The sequence below is a fragment of the Ictidomys tridecemlineatus genome, chromosome 4 (genome assembly GCF_052094955.1).
Source record: "Ictidomys tridecemlineatus isolate mIctTri1 chromosome 4, mIctTri1.hap1, whole genome shotgun sequence".
NCBI classification, from domain to species: Eukaryota; Metazoa; Chordata; class Mammalia; order Rodentia; family Sciuridae; genus Ictidomys; species Ictidomys tridecemlineatus.
Window position 1 is genome coordinate 126,859,453 of NC_135480.1, and position 19,838 is coordinate 126,879,290.

The 19,838-nt window shown below is 40.4% G+C and overlaps 1 protein-coding gene across 1 annotated transcript in view; it reads left to right on the forward strand.

Moving 5' to 3' along the window:
- The window catches only part of Golm1 (golgi membrane protein 1), a 66,189-nt gene that overhangs the window by 30,572 nt on the left and 15,779 nt on the right, over positions 1–19,838 (forward strand). The window contains exons 4-6 of the mRNA XM_078047388.1: positions 9,746–9,800; positions 12,078–12,180; positions 17,380–17,509. Coding sequence (XP_077903514.1) covers positions 9,746–9,800; positions 12,078–12,180; positions 17,380–17,509 — 288 coding nt within the window. The remainder of the gene's footprint in view (positions 1–9,745; positions 9,801–12,077; positions 12,181–17,379; positions 17,510–19,838) is intronic.

Genomic DNA, 19,838 nt, shown 5'->3' on the forward strand with positions numbered 1-19,838 from the left:
GTGCACACTCTCCTGTGGCGGTTGATCCAGACCCACGTTGTATGTCCCTCAGTCTCTTTAGCTCCTTTCTGAGCAGAATATTACTGCTTGCTATGATGTCTGTCACTGTCTCCTGAAGGCTTATCTCCTGCTTGTCCTCACATGCGTGTTGACACTCAGTTATCCACATTCACACGCTATTGCTTGAACTCGTCCCCTCCCACTTCTATTTTATTGTCTTCTTGTAAAATATATAAAGAATACAAATTTTCATTTTAACTTTTTTTTTTTGCCGTGCTGGGTGTGGAATCCAGGGCTTCCCCGTAACAGTAGGCAAGCACTCTACTACTGAGCAAGGTACACTGTCTTGAGCCCCCGTTTCAACTTTTTTTTTTCTGTTACTAGGGATCAAATCCAGGGACGCTCTACAACTGAGCCCCCTCCCCAGCCCTTTTTATTTTCTATTTTGAAACAGGATCTCAGAGTTACTAAGGCTAGCTTCAAACTTGCCATCCTCCTGCCTCAGCCTCCAGGTAGTTGGATTATAAGTGTGTGTCACTGCACCTCACCTCATTTTAAGTATTTTTAAATGTAAAGTTCAGTGGCAGTTCAGAATGTTCACTATCACCACTACCCATCTCCAGAACTTTCTGAGTATGAAACTCCATACTCATTAATCAGTACCTCCCCTAATCTCCCTCCTCAGCCCCTGGCAGCCACCATTCTGCTTCCTGTCTGTGGTTTGGCCTCCTTTGGGTACACCATGTAAGTGGAAGTGTGCAGCATCTGCCCTTCTGTGTTGGGCTTATTTCACTTGGCATAATGTTTTCATCACACTCACATTCTCACATTGATTCATTTTCACACGTGGACATTCTGTATGTATCTGTCTCTGTCTCTCATGTGTTCTTATCATTCACTGTGCCTTAAATAACCCAAGTTGCAAATTTTAGCACTTTGCAGTATCTTGGGGGATATTCACAATATTTCTTTAACCCCCAAGAGTATGTTCTTGGTGCTTAAGATGTAGGCCCAGTTTTTCTTTCCCTGAACACCCCCTCTGTGGGTTTGCACTGTGAGCCACTGTCTGCTGCTACCCAGCTTTGTGGGATTATCAGCTGTTCCCTGCACCACCCTTTCTCTCCATCCCTCACTGTGACCTTTCTGTTGTGGGCCCTCTTTGGCTGTCTCTCACCAAATGCTGAGCCTGGAGGCCAGGGGTATGGATTGTCACCCTTATGCTTCAGATCCTTGCACACATAGGCATCTTGTGCATCTGTGCAGGTCTGCTGAGTTCCATGAGTCCTCTCATGGGTCATCTGCTAGGGTACAGCTATGCTTTTCCGGTGGCCTTGCCTCCCCTATACATTCATGGCCATTGGGGTAAAATGTCCATGTCCTTCATGTCAGGGTTCTCAAATCCTGGTACACAGGGAACCATGTGCAGAATGGCAGAATCCATTCCTGTTTACAGAAAAGTGTTGGGTCCTTTTAAACCACTAAGAAGTTTGAATTTTAATTGAGAGGTGCCCCCACCAGCCCCGCGCCTTTATGAAAAGGAAAGTGGTGCTCAGCTCTTGGTGTTTAGAATGATGAGTGCTCAGAGCTGAAGGAATGCTGTGGTCATGCAGGCCAGAGGTTTTCAGTCTGTGGAGCACGGTGGAAAGGCTTCGGGGCAGGTAGACCTGGGCTGGGTCCACTGTCATCCCTTTATATGGACAGGACCATGGAGAATTTCCTTTACAAAAAAGAACCACCAAGTGGGGAAAAGGGTGATCTTTTCCTGCTCATCATAAAAGGCCATGGCCAGCATTTCTGTAATAGAAGACATTGTAACAAGTGAAAAAAATCACCAAGTTTATTGGATCATAGTTTCACATGGCACGGGAGGCTTCAAAAGGGAAGACTCAAGGTGCCTGTCCACTTTTATGCTTTGGTTTTTGATGAAACAGGGCCTGTGTGTGGAATTGTGGTTGGGCAAAAGGGTATGATCTATCAGAAATAGACAGAGTGGGGACCCAGAAAGGCCTGCCTCTTTGCTCTTCTTGTCTTCTGTTGCAGCACTCCTTTCTTCTGGGTATGGGACAGGACTGGGGTGAGTCTGAGGTAGATTGGAGAATTTCTTTATGGCCACCTTTTATCAGAAAGATAGGGAAGGTTGGAGTAATAATTTTAGGTTCTATGGATGGCTTTGGGGAAAATGGATTCTCATTTTTATGACCTGCCCTGAAGAAGAGGAATCCTGATCCATTTTTGCTTCTGGGAGAATCAGGTGAAAAGGCAAGAGAGCAGGAAGAGGTCAGATCTACTTCTGAGGCCTTCACTTTGGGTTATTATTTGTGTGTTTTTCTTTCTACCTTTTCTTTCTTCCCTTCTTCCCTTCCTCTCCCCCTTCCTTCCTTCTCTCCTTCCTTTTCCTTTTATTTTGACTCTCTCTCTCCCTCCCTTTTTCTTTCTCTCTCTTCTTCCCTCTCTCCCTCCCCCTCTTTCTCTCTCTCTTTTTCTCTTCCTTCTTTCTTTTTTTCAAGTTGAACCCAGGGCCTCACATGTGCTGGGTAAGTGCTCTACCACTAACCTACAACCCTAGCCCAAGATCTTACTTCTGAAAGTTCTCAAATTTACCCCAGATTTGTTTCATAAAATAATAAAAGTTTATTTTTAATTCACCTTTCTTTTTCTCTAAAAGCAGGCTTAAAGTTAAGATTTTAAAAATTTCATACTTATCAGGTTTAAGTGTAATCAACATGACAGGGATGTATGTGTGTGTCCTTGTGTGTAGAGCAGTTGTGAAAATTTTTAAACATGAAGAGGGGGATGGAATGACCTACCCAACCCTGCATGTTCAGGATCAGGCCTCAGTAATCACAATTCCCACTGTTTGAACCAGAAGGATTTCTGTTCATATAGTAATGTGCTGCTGTTCCAGTCAGTGAGAGACTGCACCTACAGTGGTGGTTCTATAAGATCATGATGGGACTGAAAATTTCTTGTCGACTTAGAGACATGATGGCACATCTTATTATTCATGTTTGTGGGGAGGCTAGTGTAAGAATGCCAATTGTGCCATCATCATACAAAGATATGGCATGTACCTTTGCTAATCAGTGACCATGCTGTTGTATTTATTATACTTTTAAACATTTTCTTAATGTACTGCTTCTATTTATAAAATAAGTTTACTGTAAACACTGTGCCTAGGACAGCAGCCCCATATATCTTGGGTTTATAAATATGTCTCAGTTGTGTCAAGAGCCTCTTCAAAGCCTGATGAGGTGAAGTAGAGCATGCCTGTAATCCCAGGGACTCAGAAGGATGAGCCAGGAGTATCACAGGTTCTAGGTCAGAAGGGCTGGGGGTATAGCTCAGTGATACAGTACTTGCCTAGTATGTGTGAGGGCACCTTGGGTTCAATCCCCAGCACCTCCAACAACAACAAAACAAAAGAAAGAAAGGGTCCCTATCCAGGGGTTGACCTGGACCATATAGGTGTGTGAGCACCCTCTAGAATGCTTGTGCAGTGGTAAATTACTTAGGATGCATCTTTCAGGATGTATTCCCTTCATTAGTGACACATGACTGTCTCTCCAAAAGGTGGAAGTTTCTCTGTCTCATAGTATCATTATCATACCAAACACACAATAATTCTTTAATATAAAATACTTGGTGGTCATTTTCTATATTTGTGTATACTTAATCACGAAAGTTAATTATGTCAGCTCTAGGGTTTTGTGGCCTGGACTGGTGATTTCACTGCCATTGTTTAATGGGAACATGCATTCAGCGATCCCTTTCTTTCAGAAGGATGGCAATCATGAAATATTTGAGAGTCAGTGCTTACTTTGTTGGTGTGAGTGACTGGGCCTCCCTCTGTGGCTTTCCCCCCAACATTCTTTTTCCCCAGGTATTCTCTTGTGTCCCTACCAACAGGTGGCTATTGAGCACTTAAAATATTCCAGTTGAGATGTAAAATATGCTAGCTCAAACATGAATTATGAAAAATGTGAACTTTCACTAATAATTTTAATGTAGATTACATCTTGAAATGATAATTTGGGTGTATTAGGGTGGATAATATTAGTGTTGCCTACTTATTTTTTTAATTGGAGTAAAATTCAAATTTGCTATTTTTAACCATTTAAAAATATATTATGTAATTCAGTTGTTTTTGCTATATTCAGTGTTGTGCAACCATCACCACTATCTTGTTCTAGAACATTTTCCTCATTCCCAAAAGAAACATGTTCCCCAGTAAGCCAGGCACAATGATGCATGACTGTAATCCCTGTGGCTCGGGAGGCTGAGATAGGAGAATCACAAGTTCAAGGCTAGCCTTAGCAACTTTTCGAGGTCTTAATGTTACTGTCTAGGGGTGCTGGGTTGGTTGTCTCTGTTCAGCACAGACTTGAAGAACAGAACAAAAAGATAGCAAGCAAGAAGTAGGTTTATTACTCCAGAGCTGGGATCTGGTGGGGGAGTTTGGGCTTGTTCTTCTTATCGTCTCTGGAATTTCCTCCTTTCCTTATCTCTTCCCCTGTCCATGTTCTCCTCACTATTATTGATGTATCCACGTGTCTGTTTTAATTTCCTATTGGATCCTCTGCTTAGGAGCATGAGCATCTGTCTGATTGGGTTCCCTGCTTGTGTCCACGAGTGCTTTGGTCAAGCAGGAAATTGACCTCATTAGAAGATCCTCCCTGTGCTCCTTTGTTCTGGCCCTGTTCCCGACCTTCTCACTCACCATCTTGCCCTGACTGTCTAAGCCCTTGTATATCTCCTTCACCTAGCAACTTAATGAGAACCTGTTTCAAAATAAAAAATAAAGAAAGGGATGTGACTCAGTGGTTAAGTGCTCCTGAGTTCACTCCCCAGCACCAGGAAAAAAAAAAAAAAAAGAAGAAGAAGAAGAAGAAAAGAAAAAAAATATACTCAGTAAGCTCTCAGTTCCCATTCTGTCTCCCCCAGCTCCTGGCAACCACTAATGTCCTTCCTGTCTCTCTGGATTTGCCTGTTTTGGATAGATATCCATAAAACTGTACAATAAGTGGCATTTTGTGTCTGACTTCTTTCACTTTGCATAATGTTTCCAAGGTAATTCCTTTTTATGTCTGAATAATATGCCATTGTATATGTTTTTCATTATGTATTTAATATACTTCCATATATTTACTGTTTACCCATTCATCTGTTGATGGACATTTGAGTTGTTTCTGCTTTTTGGAGATAGTAATTTTGCTGTGAGCATTTGTGGATGGGTTTTGTGTAGAGAAACGTTTTCATTCCTCATGGGTAAACACCTAGGAATGGGATTGTTGGGTCTCATGATAACTCCATGTTTATTTTGGAGGAATTAAAAAACTTTAAAGTGGACAGTATTTTGTATTCTCATCATCTGTCTATGAGGGTTCCTGTTTATCTCAGTTTTTTCATATTCTTGTTAGTACTTGCAAGTTTTGTTTTTTTAAAATGTATAGCCCGTACAGTTAGCATAAGTGGTATCTTTCATGTACTTTTCAGCTGTTTATGTCTTCTCTGGAGAAATATCTGTTCAAATTGTTTGCCCCAGCCTGCTAGACTACTAGAGGGTATTGTGTGTGTGTGTGTGGGGGGGGGTACTGGGAATTGAATGCAGCTTGTCTTCATGTACTAGGCAAGTACTCCACAACTGAGCTATACCCCTGGTCCAGACAATAGCAAATTTAAATTTCCATTTGTGACTGACATTTTATTTCTATATATAGCACTGCTCTAAGAGATTTTGATACTGGTAGTGGTAAAAAGAAGACTCTAATGAATGCTTCAGTCTTCCCTTCATTTTTATGTAATTCACATGTCACTAAAATTAACTTGCTTTTTAAGATTAGTCTCCCTCAGGCTGTAATAAGAATTTCATTACAAAGAATTTATGCAGGCATCTGATTGCCTTGAGTTGGCAAGGGTTAGCTAGGATGGGGTCTTAATATTAAGATGGACCCTACCTTGAAAGTATGTTGATTATTTTATTGAGCCAAACAGTAGCAAAACTTAACTCTTCCTTATGTGATCATCAGCATGCTTCCAAGTGAGCTTTTTGAAAGTTAGACATCTACTCCATTGGACATTGAATCCAGGGGTGCTTTATCACTGAGCTGCATCCCTAACCCTTTTTAAAATTTTGAGATAGGGTCTCACTAAGTTGCTAAGGATCTAGCTTAATTGCTCAGGCTGGCCTGAACTTGTGAACCTACTGCCTCAGCCTGAGTAGCTGGGATTACAGGTGTGTGCCACTGTGCTGGCAAAAGTTAATGTTTTTAAAATAAGCCATTTACATCTGGTTGAGCTTTCAAAATGTGATAATATAGATTTGTTGCTTTGAAATTTTACTATGAAACATTGGGCTTATTTTTCTAGGACTCGAATGCAGAAATAGTTTGGTCAAATATATTTGTTTCCCAGATTAGAATGATTATACTAAATCTGTTTGTGGATTATACATCCTAATGTCTTCCAGTTCAGTTTCCAGTCATTTCAGGTGTCACTACCTGCCTCCTTGTATATGTCTTTGTGTCCTCAGGGAACAGTTGACAACACTCCCAAACTGCACCAAAATGTGAAGAACAGCCTGATCAGAGTAGAGCATAGTAAGTCATTTAAGAATACTGTTGAATGTAGGTGTTTTTTTCTTCTATATATGTAGAACCCCCAAAGAAGATAGGAAGCATTTTCATATTTTCCTCAAAAATGGTTCAACAAGATTTTATATAAATCTAAAACTGTGTATAAAAGATCTTTATGCATTTTATGATCCCTTTTTCCTTAAACGGAGGCTGTATTTTGTTCTTGCGTAAGTAAGTAGGTGGGGGAAGGTAAGATATTTTTTTGTAAAAGTAAAGTCACATGGAAGTAGAAATATCTCTATTTCAAATTGCAGCAGTTACTAAACCCTCAAATAATTGAAAATTCAGTCTAATACAGGCTTTCTTGAGTAGAGGCTAAGGTGAACAGGTGGAAAAGAAACAAATAAAATTGCCATGATTTTTATAGAAATGATTTATTCAGAAGAAACAAATTTGGAGATAATCAGCATATAATCACTTAAATCTTTTTTTTTCTGTTTTGTTTTAGCACTACTATTCAGAGGCAAGGTATTTAAGTGTATGGGTCAGTAATGTGAAGTTAATTTACATTTTTGTACAGTGACTCTCTAGATTTGAATTTGCACCAGTGACACTTTAACCCACTAAACACTAATTCTTCCTCTCCTGAGGCCCTGGGGAACCAACTATTATGTTGTTTTTATGATTTTTTGACTACAAGCGAAAACTATGTAATATTTTTCTTTGGTGACTGGCTTATTATTTTACTTATCCCAATATCTTTTGAGGTTCATCTATGTTGTAGCATGTGTCAGAAGTTACTTATTTTTTAAAGGCAGCATAATATTCTGTTGTGAGTGTTGTTTATCTATTCATCCATGAATGGCCATTTAAGTTGCTTTTATGTATAACTGTAATGAATGTGGGAATGCAGCTGTCTCTTGGGGGATCTGCTTTGAATTTTTTGGTATATATACCTTTAGGTGGGGTTAGAGGATCCTAGGGTAATCTTTTGTCTTTTCAATTGAACATTTGCAAGCTTTTTCCAAGAATAGGAGTTTCCAGGTGTGTAAATTGGATTCCCACTGAGGGTCTCTCATCCCTTCCTGTTTTCTACCCTCTCCCAGATAGAATAAATGCCCGTCTGCAAAACTCTCCCTGATGAATTTTATTATTGGTTATCAGGACTTCCCTTCTGTTGCCCAGAAAATGTCCCATGTCTTGCGATATCTCAAAATAAACACCAGATTTGTTTGGCAAGGTTGCATCCCTGGGTGCACATCCCTATATTCATAAACATCTGGAGTAAAACTGTGGTTTCCAATAACCTCACCTCTGTCTAGGCCTAAGAAAGCATGAAGGCTGCACAGAAAGGTCCAGAGCAAACAGGAGGAGGGGCTGGCAAGTTTGTCCTCTTCACTAGTAATCAGGATGGGGCACAAATGTATCCCCATGTTTTGGCACCATGTTGATGAGTTTGGCAAACTGGTTCATGACATGGTAAGATGTGTGTTTGTCCAGTCAAGCACACATATGTACTATGTGTGTTCACAAAGTGACCCTTGTTGTTTGATGAACTCTGATATTTCATATTCTGTTCTCCTCTGTTTTCAAGTTTTTGCTTGAGTTTTAGCATGGGGTGCTATGATATTCAAGGTTCTCCAAAGAGACTGAACAAATACATTCGAAAAGGATTTATTAGGAGAATTGGCTCATCTGATTATGCAGGCTGAGAAGGCCCTTGACAGTTGCAGGAGACCCTGGAATGTTGGTAGTGTGGCTCAGTCCCAAGTCTGAAGACCCCATAACTAGGGAGATCAGTGGTATAATTCTCAGTCCAAGGCTAAAGGTCCAAGAACCCAGGAGCTTCTGGAGTAGGTTCTGGAGTCCCAAGACCAGAGAGCCTGGAGTTTTAATGTCCCAGCTGTGTCTCAGGAGGAATGTCTACTACAGAAGAGAGAGAAGTCCTTTTCTCTACTTGTTTTCTTCTCTCTGGGCCCCAGGGGATTGGGTGGTGCTCACTCACTTTGAGGGCAGATATTGTCCACTGTTACTGACTCTCATACCAATGACCCCTGGAAACACTCTGACAGACACACCCGTAAGTCATGCTCTACCACTTCTCTAGGCATTCCTTAATCCAGTCAAGTCGATGCCTAAAATTAAGTGCCACAGGTTCTGTCCATTAAATTGCTGCCCTAGCAATTTGGCAGGTAATGTAAAGAGCTTGCTCTCTGGAGCATACCTGCTGGGGCTGGACTTTACTTCTCCACAGGCATCTGACCTTGAGTCACTTAAGCAAGCTGTGACTTAGTTTTCTGTGTCCTGAAATGAGATCATACACTGCCCACCTCATACAGCTATTAGGAAGAGTGAGTACTAGGTGCAGTGGTAATCCCAGCAGCGGGGGAGGCTAAAGCAGGAGGATTGCAAGTTCGAGGCTAACCTCAGCAACTTATTGAGGCCCTGTCTCAAAATAAAAATTAAAAAGCACTGGAGTTATAGCTCAGTGGTAAAGCAACCCCAGGTTCATTTTCCAGTACAAAAAAAGTAAGTGAGCAAATAGATAAATATGCGTTACTTAGAAGAGCAGATGGTATAAAGTGATTCTTCCTGAATACGGGCCAGTTGTTAAACTAGTAACTCAACACTAGTATTTCTTTTCCTTTCTATTTATTATTATCACGTTGGATTCCAGGTTGCTTCTTCCCTGCTTTGTTGCCTTCCTCCACTTGGTGAAACATTCTATCCCCCCAGGGGAAAGAGTGGCCTCCTAGTCAACACCATTGGATCTCCTGTTCTTCCTTCTCTTAGCCAGCCTGGGATTCAGACTTTGATTTGTGAACAATGAATTGACTTCCCTAGTTTCTCCCAGAGGACTTGTGGTATGGGCTGGGGGAGAAGCTATGCCAGCCTGCGAAGTGGTGTTCTGTTCTGGAGTTGGAATGGAGCTAAGGTTCCGAGTAGTCTTTCCTCCATCCCAGGTTGGTGGTCGGAAAGCAAATCTCTAAACAGGCAGGTTCCTTTTCAGCTGCAGACGTGAGGTAATGCAGCCAGAGCGGAAGGAACAGTTCCCCCGACAGCTGCTTTTGGCTGGGAAGGGGCTGCTCTTTCCTCCTTTTCCAGCAGGTATGTCGTATGAAGCCTAAGTTGTTAGGTTGTGGTGCTTCATTTTGTGCTTGTTTTCCCTGCAGGCTGTTTTAGTGAATAATATCACCACAGGTGAGAAGCTCATCAGAGACCTGCAAGGTAAGCTCCACTCCCCTCCTGTGCCAGCATGGGCTCCTAAAAACTCACCTTTCCCCAGGGTCTCAGGTGGCTCTCCTAATGAGAACCTCATGGTGGGTTGTGGTATGAATAATTGAGCAATCTTTATTCTTTTTGCCTATCTATATTTCCTTAACAGGTTTTTCCTTTTTAAAATATTACTGAATGTTTTATAAACTACTGAACAGAAGAATTCAGACTCTTGATTTATAAATATGTTAAATATTGGGCTGGGAAATAGTCAGTGATAGAGCACCTGCTTAGCATGAGCAAGGCCCTGGTTTGTATCCCTAGAAAAGAAATGATTCAGGTCAAGCATCCCTAATATGAAAACGTGGAAACCAAAAAATTCCCCCAAATCTGAAACTTTTTGAGTGCCATTATGGTGCTAAAAATAGAAAATTCCACACCTGACTTCAAGCAATGGGTCACAAAGTGCACAAAATTATTAAATATATTCTATAAAATTACCCTCAGACAATGTATATAAACAGAGTTGTACATGAACCATACATGATTTCATGTTTAGACTTAGGTCTCATCCCCAAGGTATTTCACAGTATATTTGGAAATATTCCAAAATCTGAAAAAAAAAATCTGCAACCCAAAATATTGCTTGTTCTAATCATTTCTGATAAGGAATCCTCAACTTGTATATGTGAGATGTGTATGATGTGTGTGTGTGTGTGTGCGCGCGCGCATGCGTGCGTGCATGTGTGTGTATACAGATATACACACACATATATAAATATCACACACATATATATATACATGTTATATACATATACATATGTATATGGTTGGTTTTACATACATGAGAGATATATATATACACATGTATACACACAATGCATATATATACTTATTCTATACATGTATATGTATATGCATGACTTATTTAATAAGATTACCCTGAATTTAGATTGCTTTCATGAAGTTTATAAAAATACAGGCTTACACAACTGTGCCCAGAGGCCAGTGATATAAGCCTGTATTCTCAGTGACTTGGGAGCCTGAGGTAGGAGGATCCCAGGTTGAGGCCAGCCTGGGCAACTTAGCAAGACCTTGTTTCAAAATAAAAAAAGGCTGGAGATGTAACTTCATGATAAAGCACCCTTGGGTTCAATCCTTAGTACCATGAGAAAAGAAGAAAAAAATGTCCACCCCAATTTAATTTACTTTTTTGCTGCTGATTTATTTAGCAGCTCAGGATTAGTTCATTGTCCTGCATATGGTTCAGTTATAAGAATCTCTTCCTTTAAGTTAGGTTTAATAAAACAATTTTTATATAATAAAGTTTATTCTTTGTATAGTTTCATACAGTTAATAAGTGCTTAGTCTCACAGACCACTGCTGCTGACAGCACATAGTACCGGTCTGTCTGGGCTGACCCCTTTGGCCTCCCAACCCAACCTCCTTCCAAAACCCCTCTGTCATCTGTTCCAGATCAGGCTGTTCTGTAAGTATATACTTTTGAGATTGGTCCATGTTGTGGATATCAGTAGTTCCTGGAATCCTTCAGTTTTATTTAATTTTATTTCCCACAGCACATTCGGTGACTCCTTTTTAACTGTTTTTTCCTTTCACCCCGACTGGGCCATCTGTTGACTACTGCTCTTCTCTACAGAGTTTTTCTGAGCTGAGTGATCAGATCAGACAAAGCTTTTTCTGAGCCAAGTGATCGGATCAGTAGGATGGGGCCAATGAATTTCCTCAAAGAAAGCTGCAATTTCTCTGGTTAGAGGGTTGAGTGGTTAAATAACCACAGGACCTTGGAGAATAGCTTGGCTGTGAATATGTGACAAGAGAAGGAGTAGCCAGGGGCAGGGTATCCAGGGGTAGCTGCTTATCACAACAAACATGGAGACCAGTGTTTTACAAATTGAAGGATACTCTTCCAGGGGTGTGGGACAGTGGTGTGTGTGACCTTTTGGAAAACTCTGGACTTCTGCAGTCTTAAGAAAAAAATTGGCAAATAGAGGCTACCAACACATTTTAAGAATTGGAGGTAAAAAAAGGAAATTTAACAGACATTTGAAAAAGAACCAAGATGCAAGTTCCTGTGGGACTGATGACCTTCTGAGGCTGTCTATGACTGGGTGTGGTGACCGCAGGTGAAGGGCTGTTCTCCAGCTTTCTCTGTCCCTCCTTATGCCCTTTGTGTTACTGCCCTTGTGTTCTGACATGTGTGGTTGCTTTGTGTTTTGGCTGAGCAGCATGACAGCCATGCCAGTGATCTGTGTTCTCCTTTTGGCTTAGACCAATTAAAGGCCCTGCAGAGGAATTATGGCAAGCTGCAGCAGGATGTGCTCCAATTTCAGAAGAACCAGACTAACCTGGAGCGGAAGTTCTCCTATGACCTGTAAGTATTTTAGAATCAAGTGTCCACTCCCTGGAAGGCCACACCTAGGTGTTTTAAGTCAAAGGACAGTCCAGCGTGCTCATTCTTTCTGTTATGGAGTTTTTATGTTCTAGGGCTTTATGAAAAAGGCATAGTCCCTTTTGGGCTTCATGTTCTTTAAAAATTATTGTGCATTTTATTTTTTAAGTGTTAGCAGTGCTTCAGAAGCTGTGGAGTAAGCACTGGGTAGAGTGGTGCATGCCTGTATTCCCAGCAACTCATGAAGCTGAAGCAAGAGAATTGGCAAGTTAAAGGCCAGCCTCTGCAATTTAGTGAGACCTCATCTCAAAATGAAAAACATAAAGGACTGAGAATGTAGCTCTAGAGTGTTTCTGGGTACACTCGCCCATATCCCCCCCTCCCCAAAAAACCCAAACCATGGGGTTTCAGCCAACAAGGATTCATGAGATAAAATAAATAAGAAAGGTGGATATATATACACACACAAGAGACATAGCAATTCTCAGCAGGAAATGAATTGTTTAAAACCATAAACCATAAAACAATGTAACCTAAGGTTCTGTAAAGTGCAGGTGGTACTGGTTAAGAAACTACTTAAAAAATGTATTTCAAGAGTTCTCAGATGTGAGCTAAATCAAACTTATAAACTTAAGATATTCCAGCACAGTACCATTGTGGATGCATTGTTTTCTTGAGGCTTTTCAGTGTTTTTCCAAATTTTTGCAGCAAGAATGAAGTACTTACATGATGAAGGTAATAAACTTTAAAAGTGGGCTAAACCCATTGGGAAGAGTAAAGACCAATTTACAAGATAGAGAATAAAATTGTTATTCATTTTTTCAACTTTTTTTCCTCATAAAAGCAATATAACAGCAGTATAGGAATTCAAAGAGAACCTAATTTCCTATGACTGCTCTTTCCCCTTTGACTGACTTTTCAGTCATATGAGAAGTCATATGATTTTAAAAAAAAATGGTAGCCATAAAAATTTTAACATTTGTACTTGTTTGCATATATGAAATTTTAACATTTTTACTTGTCTTTTTTTAAGAGAGAGAGAGAGAGAGAGAGAGAGAGAGAGAGAGAGAATTTTTTTAATATTTATTTATTTTTTTTTAGTTTTTGGTGGATACAAAAATCTTTGTTTGTATGTGGTGCTGAGGATCGAACCCAGGCCGCACGCATGCCAGGCGAGCGTGCTACCGCTTGAGCCACATCCCTAGCCCTGAACTTGTTTTATATATAAAATCCACATAGTGTTTCTTCATTTAAAAATTATTTTTTATTTTTTCCTCATACAAGACACTTACCTGTAGTGTTAGTTTGTCACTGAATATAAATTTCCAGATGGATTTCTGAAAGGATTTTGCAACTGTCAGTCACTAACAGTGTAGGAGAATAAATTGCCTCACACTCATTGTCCTCCTGGGGATGCCCATGTTCTTCAACATTGTTCATGCACCTTCATTTTTACCTCATCACTTTAAAACTGAATAACCACTAAAAACATGAAGCTCCCAAAACAATCACATGCTACTTAACAATGTAATAAGTTCTGAAGGATGCACAGTTAGGTGCTTTTCATCCTACGAAAATCAGAGTGTACTTCACAAACTAAGATGGCTCTGATGTCAGTAGGCCATATAATGTTATGGGACCACTGTTGTGTATGCAATTTCTTGTTGACCAAAACGTGTGGCACATGACCTACCTAGCTGTGTAGAGGACATGAGCAAATAGTCAAAGGGGAGCAGAATTACAAAGTATACATGTGGAACCTTATTCAGCTGTGTCAGTGGTTCTGTCTCTCCCCACTTCCCTCCCACTTTGGCAGCACTGAAGATCGAACCCAGGGTCTTTGCATGCTAGGTATGGACTCTACCACTTAGCTACATCCAAAGCACTAGTGGTTCCCAAGTGGAGGACATTTTTGACCCTAGGAGAACTTTGTAGACTGAGGACATTTTTGTCACAACTTGGGAGTATACTCTTGTCATCTAGTGGGTGGACACCAGAGATGCTGTCAAACATCCTATAGTACACAAGATAGCTTCCCAAAGTAAGTTTTAATTTGGCCCAAAATGTCTATAGTGCCAAAGTTGAGAAACCATGAGTTAGTCTGATAATCAAAGAATTGCATTTAATAAAAATGAAGTATCCCAGTCTTATTATTATTCATCCTTAAAAGGCACCTTAATGTAGGGAGCAGTGGCATGCACCTATGTAATCTCAGCAACATGTGAGGCTGAGAGGCAGGAGGATCATGAGTTCAAAGCCAGCTTCAGCAACTTATCAAATCCCTAAGCAACTTAATGTAAGACCCTGTCTCTCAATGAAAAATAGAAATGGTTGGGGATGTGGTTCGGTGGTTAGGTGCAATCCCTGGTCCGCCTCCCCACCCCCGCCCTCAAAAAGACAATGCTGATGGGTGGTGGAGTGGTGCACTCCTGTTCTCCCAAAGATTCAGGAGAATGAAGCAGGAACATGGCAAGTTCAAGGCCATCCTAGGCAACTTAGTGAAACTCTGCCTCAAAATAAGTGTTTTAAAAAGGCTGAGGATATAGTTTAGTGGTAGAGTACCCCTGGGTCCCTAGGACCATAGAAAACAAAACAACCTCCCCTCCAAAAGAAACATATTAATGCTAATATCTCCCTTCTGCTGATTGAAATGTGCAAAGCCACTAATGGACTCACTTGATAAATGTTAACCCAGAAGATTTGGACCTACTTGGAACTCTGTTTCCCTGCAGGCAGTGGTGGTCTCTGCTAAGCTAGATTGATTTATGTCCATGAATGTACTCTTTCTTTTCTGATAGAGGTTGGTAGCTTAGACTGAAAGCTCTTTCTGGCTAATGTGTCTGTTTCACCCAAGGCCCTGTACCAGATATGGGAAGCTGTCTGAGGAAGCTATCATGGAATGTTTAGAGGCTTAGAAAGAGCTAGTCATCTTTAATTCTCTTTAATTTTTTTTACAATTGGAGAAAAGATGTGGACATCTTGTTAAAAAGTTTACCGATGGATATATATACAAAATTGTGCTCAATTTGTAGGATTCATAGGTTCCTGAAGCACACCCTCCTTTAAATCATATTGTCTGGTCTAATCCTTGTATAGAAGGCAGTGAGAACCCAAAAGCTGGTGGGTAGGCCAGGCTTCTTGATGGCACAGGGAGTTTTTTGTGGGAGTCAACTCACATCTTCACTTCTTACTCCTTCGCTTGTGACAGACATCACTAAGTGATCATTGCACTCCTCCAAACATAGCCTTGCAACCTTTCTTCCCAGAGCACTTTGAGTCAGAATGAGGTGCACCACTTGCCATCTTATGGTGGCCACACTTTGAAGAAACAGATCGAAAATGCTGGTATTAAAATGTTTTAGTGATCCTGCGTCATGGTCAGTGTCTGGATGATGGGATTATCTCAATTAGTGTCAGTACATTTACCTCATTTATGAGCCACCCGAGGCTTTCAGGAACTAACACAGTCACAGTCAACATGACCTGTGTTTCAGGATTTAGCTTTGCACTGAGTTGTTGTGCTTAGTGCTGTCAAGCTGGAATGTGGAAAATGGAACTTCATTTGAACAGCTGAGATAGAGGCCTTTTGTTCTTACTTTGGCAGGGTTGGGAGCAGGTGGAGCCAGTGTTTCCCTTTGTTAGGTGCAGAAGTTCCGGGATAGCAGTGACCTGCTTGTTCAGCTCCTGGGGATAGCAGTGACCTGCTTATTCAGCTCCTCAGGGTACAGATTTCTCTTTTTTGTTCTCTTCTGTGCCCATGTCTACCACCTATAGCTTACGTGTTTCTGAGAAGTTTATTTCAGTGAATTTTTCATTTGATCTGTGAGGTGTCTGAGGTCTAGAACTCCATTTCATTATTTCTCCAGCACCTGATCCCTTTCTGTGTTGGGAATGTTGTGACCCAGTGGTCCTTTGAACTGAGAGATTTCCTCCAAGTTGGGACCTGAGTGTAGTACTTACATTTAGCTCTGAAATGCCTGAGACTCAGAAAAGGTGATGAGTGGTAGAGAGTGCTGTGCAATCAGGAAACCCTGAGTCTGGCGTCTGGCTTCAGTCTGAGTGGTTTGGTCCACTGAAGACAGTCCAGTCACCTCTTAGCTTCCTCATTAGCAAAGCAAGTGGGGATTCTCTCAACTGCTCTGACACTTGCTGAAACACTCCAGACAGAAGACTGAATCCTCCAACTCTATCCCATTAGCATTGCTTTGACAATACTGGTATCCTTCAGTCCATTTCAGTTTTGACTCTGGTACCCCAAGTTAGCTCAGATAACACAGGTTAAGAGGTCCCCATTTCACATCCCAGCCACAAGTCCTTGGTGTTCCCAGCTCCCCCTGCCACTCTGCTTAAATGGCTACAGATTTCAGGGCTACCTGCCACTCCCCTCAGGTTTGATTTACCAGGATGACGGGGAGAACCTAAACAACTAGACTTACTATTACAGTTGTACTATAAAGGGGACAACTCGGGAACAGCCGAAAGGTAGTGTTATAAGGCAGGGTCTAAGGTCTGTGTGGTGGTGAGTGGGGTAGGAACCTCTGTCGCTGTGGAGTCAGGTTGATAGACACTTCCAGTGCCTCGTGGTCTAGAGTTTTATCTGGGTTTCATTATGCAAGCATGATGGATTAAATAATTGGCAACGAGCTTGAACTCAATTTTCATTCCCTTTCCCCTCCCTTAAGGAGGGGTGGAGCCACATGTTCCAACTCACTGGTTCTATGATTGATTCTCCTGGCAGTCAGCCCCGATCCTGAAACCCCAGCCCTGCCTGACTCCATGAGCATAAACTCAGGTGTGGTCCCGAGGAGCTCATTATAAATAACAAAAATATTCCTTTCACTACTATTGTCAAAGACCAAATATATACATGTGTGTATGAATATGTATGTATGTTATTCTACAGATTATATTCAAATTTTTTTTGTAATCTGTGTAGTTCACTAGTTATAGATCAGTGTGACAGATCTTCAGTGGGTTTCAGCTAACTGCAGGGTTTTTATTTTTCCATTTAATCGTTGAAAAGACATACATTGCCTTGTCTTTAAATGCCCTGTCAGTTACAGAGCCTGAGATAGGAGAATGATGACCTGTGTCTCTTAACTGAAGTGGCTCTCAGAATCCGGCAGGGAAATACACATCCATAAATATTTACCCTTTCTCTTTTGCTTTCTTCCACCAAAGGAGCCAGTGTATCAACCAGATGAAAGAGGTGAAGGAGCAGTGTGAAGAGCGGATCGAAGAAGTCACCAAAAAAGGAAATGAAGTTATAGCCTCCAGAGACCTGAGTGACAAAAACAACCAAAGTCAGCAGGTAATTTGGGGAAATTTTCTGCCAAGGATGTCTAGACAGTGTTGCTGTCTCTTATTCATGCATTTTGTTCCTTTTATGTGCTGATTTGCTCTTTCTCTACTCTCCCTTGTGGGTTTGGTTCCCTGTGGTACAAAGCCTGTCTGTCCTAGGATTCCCAGATTCTAGCGTGCTGGTCTCCAGCCCCAGTTCCCACGCTTGAAGCTCACAGCCACCCTGGGAGATGGTTGCTTTTGCTCACCAGTTGTGAGGACACTTCGGTGCCTGTGGTTAAGAACTTAGGCCAGGGTCCAGCTGGTTGGTGGTAGACCCATCAAGAGCCTAGGTGTCTCACCTCTGGCACTGTCACCTCCCTCCTGTACCATACACAGCCCAGGAATTTGCTGCTCAAGCGTTCTGGGAGATCTTTGTTTTTAAAAAATAAAGCAGCTTTAGTGAGATATAATTTATATATCATGTGCTTCACTCATAAGCTTTATAACTCAATGATTTTTGGTGTCACAAAGTTATGTAACCATCAGTACAATCAATTTCAGAAGATTTTGTAGCAAAAGAAACCCTCTTTAGTTTATCTTTGATAAACCAATAACAGACTAACACTATTCTACTTTTTGTCTCTATAGATTTCCCTATCAGTGTGTTTCTTGACAGTGGAATCTCAAAATGTGTGACCCTGTGTGTGTGGCTTCTTTCACTGAACATAATACTTCTAGGATTACATGTGTGATATTGTAGTACTTTACTCCTTTTTATGGCTGAATGATATTCCATTCACATTTTGGTTATTTATTGTCAGTTCATAGATAATTTGGGTCTGTACTTTTTTGGCTGTTGTGAATAATGGTGTTATAAATATTTGTGTACAAGTTTTCGGGGACATATATTTTCATTTCTTTTGGTCAGTACCTAGTAGTGGAATTGCTAGATCATATGGTAATGTGTATTTACCTGTTGAGAAACTGCCAGACTATTTTCCACAGTGACCATACCATTTCCCATTTCTACCAACAGTTTATTAGAATTCCATCTCTTTACATCCTTGTCAACTCTTCCTACTGTCTTTTTTAGGAAAGCCTTCCTAATAGGTGTGTATTAGTGTCTTGTGGTTTCTGTGTGCCTTTCCTTGATGAATAATGATGTTGGGTGTCTTCTCACATGCTTCATTGGTGATTTATGCATCTTATTTGGAGAAATGTTCAGATCCTTTGACCATTTAAAAATTTTTAATTCATTTTATAAGATCTTTATATATAGGTTATGTTAAATGTATAATTTGCAGATATTTTTTCCAATTGGATGGGGTTTTACACTTTACTAATGTTGTATTTGAAGCATAGAAGCTTTAAATTTTGCTGGAGCCCATTTATCTTTTTTTTTTCTCTGTGTCAATCAAGGAATGTTTTTCCTAACATAGGATCATGAAGATTACTCCTGTTTTCTTCTAAGAGTTTTATAGTTCTTAGCTCTTCCATTTAAACTTGTGATCCATTTTGCATTAATTTTTATATATGTGTGGGGGTAAGGCTCCATCTTTCTGTTTTCCACATGAATAACATTCTATGTTCTCAGTACCATTTGTTTGAAAAAAAAGACTGTTAATTTTTACACTGAATCATATTATATCATTGTCAAAAATAACTTTTAAGTATGAGGGCTTGATCGAGGTCAGTCTGGGCAACTTAGCAAGACCCTGTCTCCAAATTAAAAACTTTAAAGTGATTTGGGGATATAATTTTATGGCAGAATTCCATGGGCTCAATTATCAGTACTAAAAAGAGATACTGGAAAATCATTTGAATAACAAGACACTGGAAAAAGGAAAAATAAGGATTAAAGGAGAAGTTAATGAAATAGAGAATAAAAAATAAGATGGAAAAGTCAATGAAATTGAAAATTCTTCAAAAAGATGAACATAATTGACAAACTCTTAGCTAGATTAGTAAAGAAACAAATAATCAAATTACTAAAATGACAGGAAATCACCACTGACCTTACACAGGACAGTATTAAAAGGGTGACAGGTCTGATAATGCAGATGAATGGATAGGTTCCTACACAGACACAAACCACCAAAATTAACTTAAAAAAGAAACATAAAAGTCTGAGTAGACCTATACAAAGTAGAGATTGAATTAGTAATTCTAAAATTTCCCCTCCACCCCAAAAAATCTGTGCCTAGTATTACTAATGAATTCTACCAAACATTTGAAGGTCTCCAAATTTTTACAAACCCTCCTAAAAACCGGAACAGGAGGGAGTATTCCCCATTTCTTTCTGTGAGCCCAATGTTACCCTAGTACCAATATCAGATGAAGACATTGTAAAAGAAGAT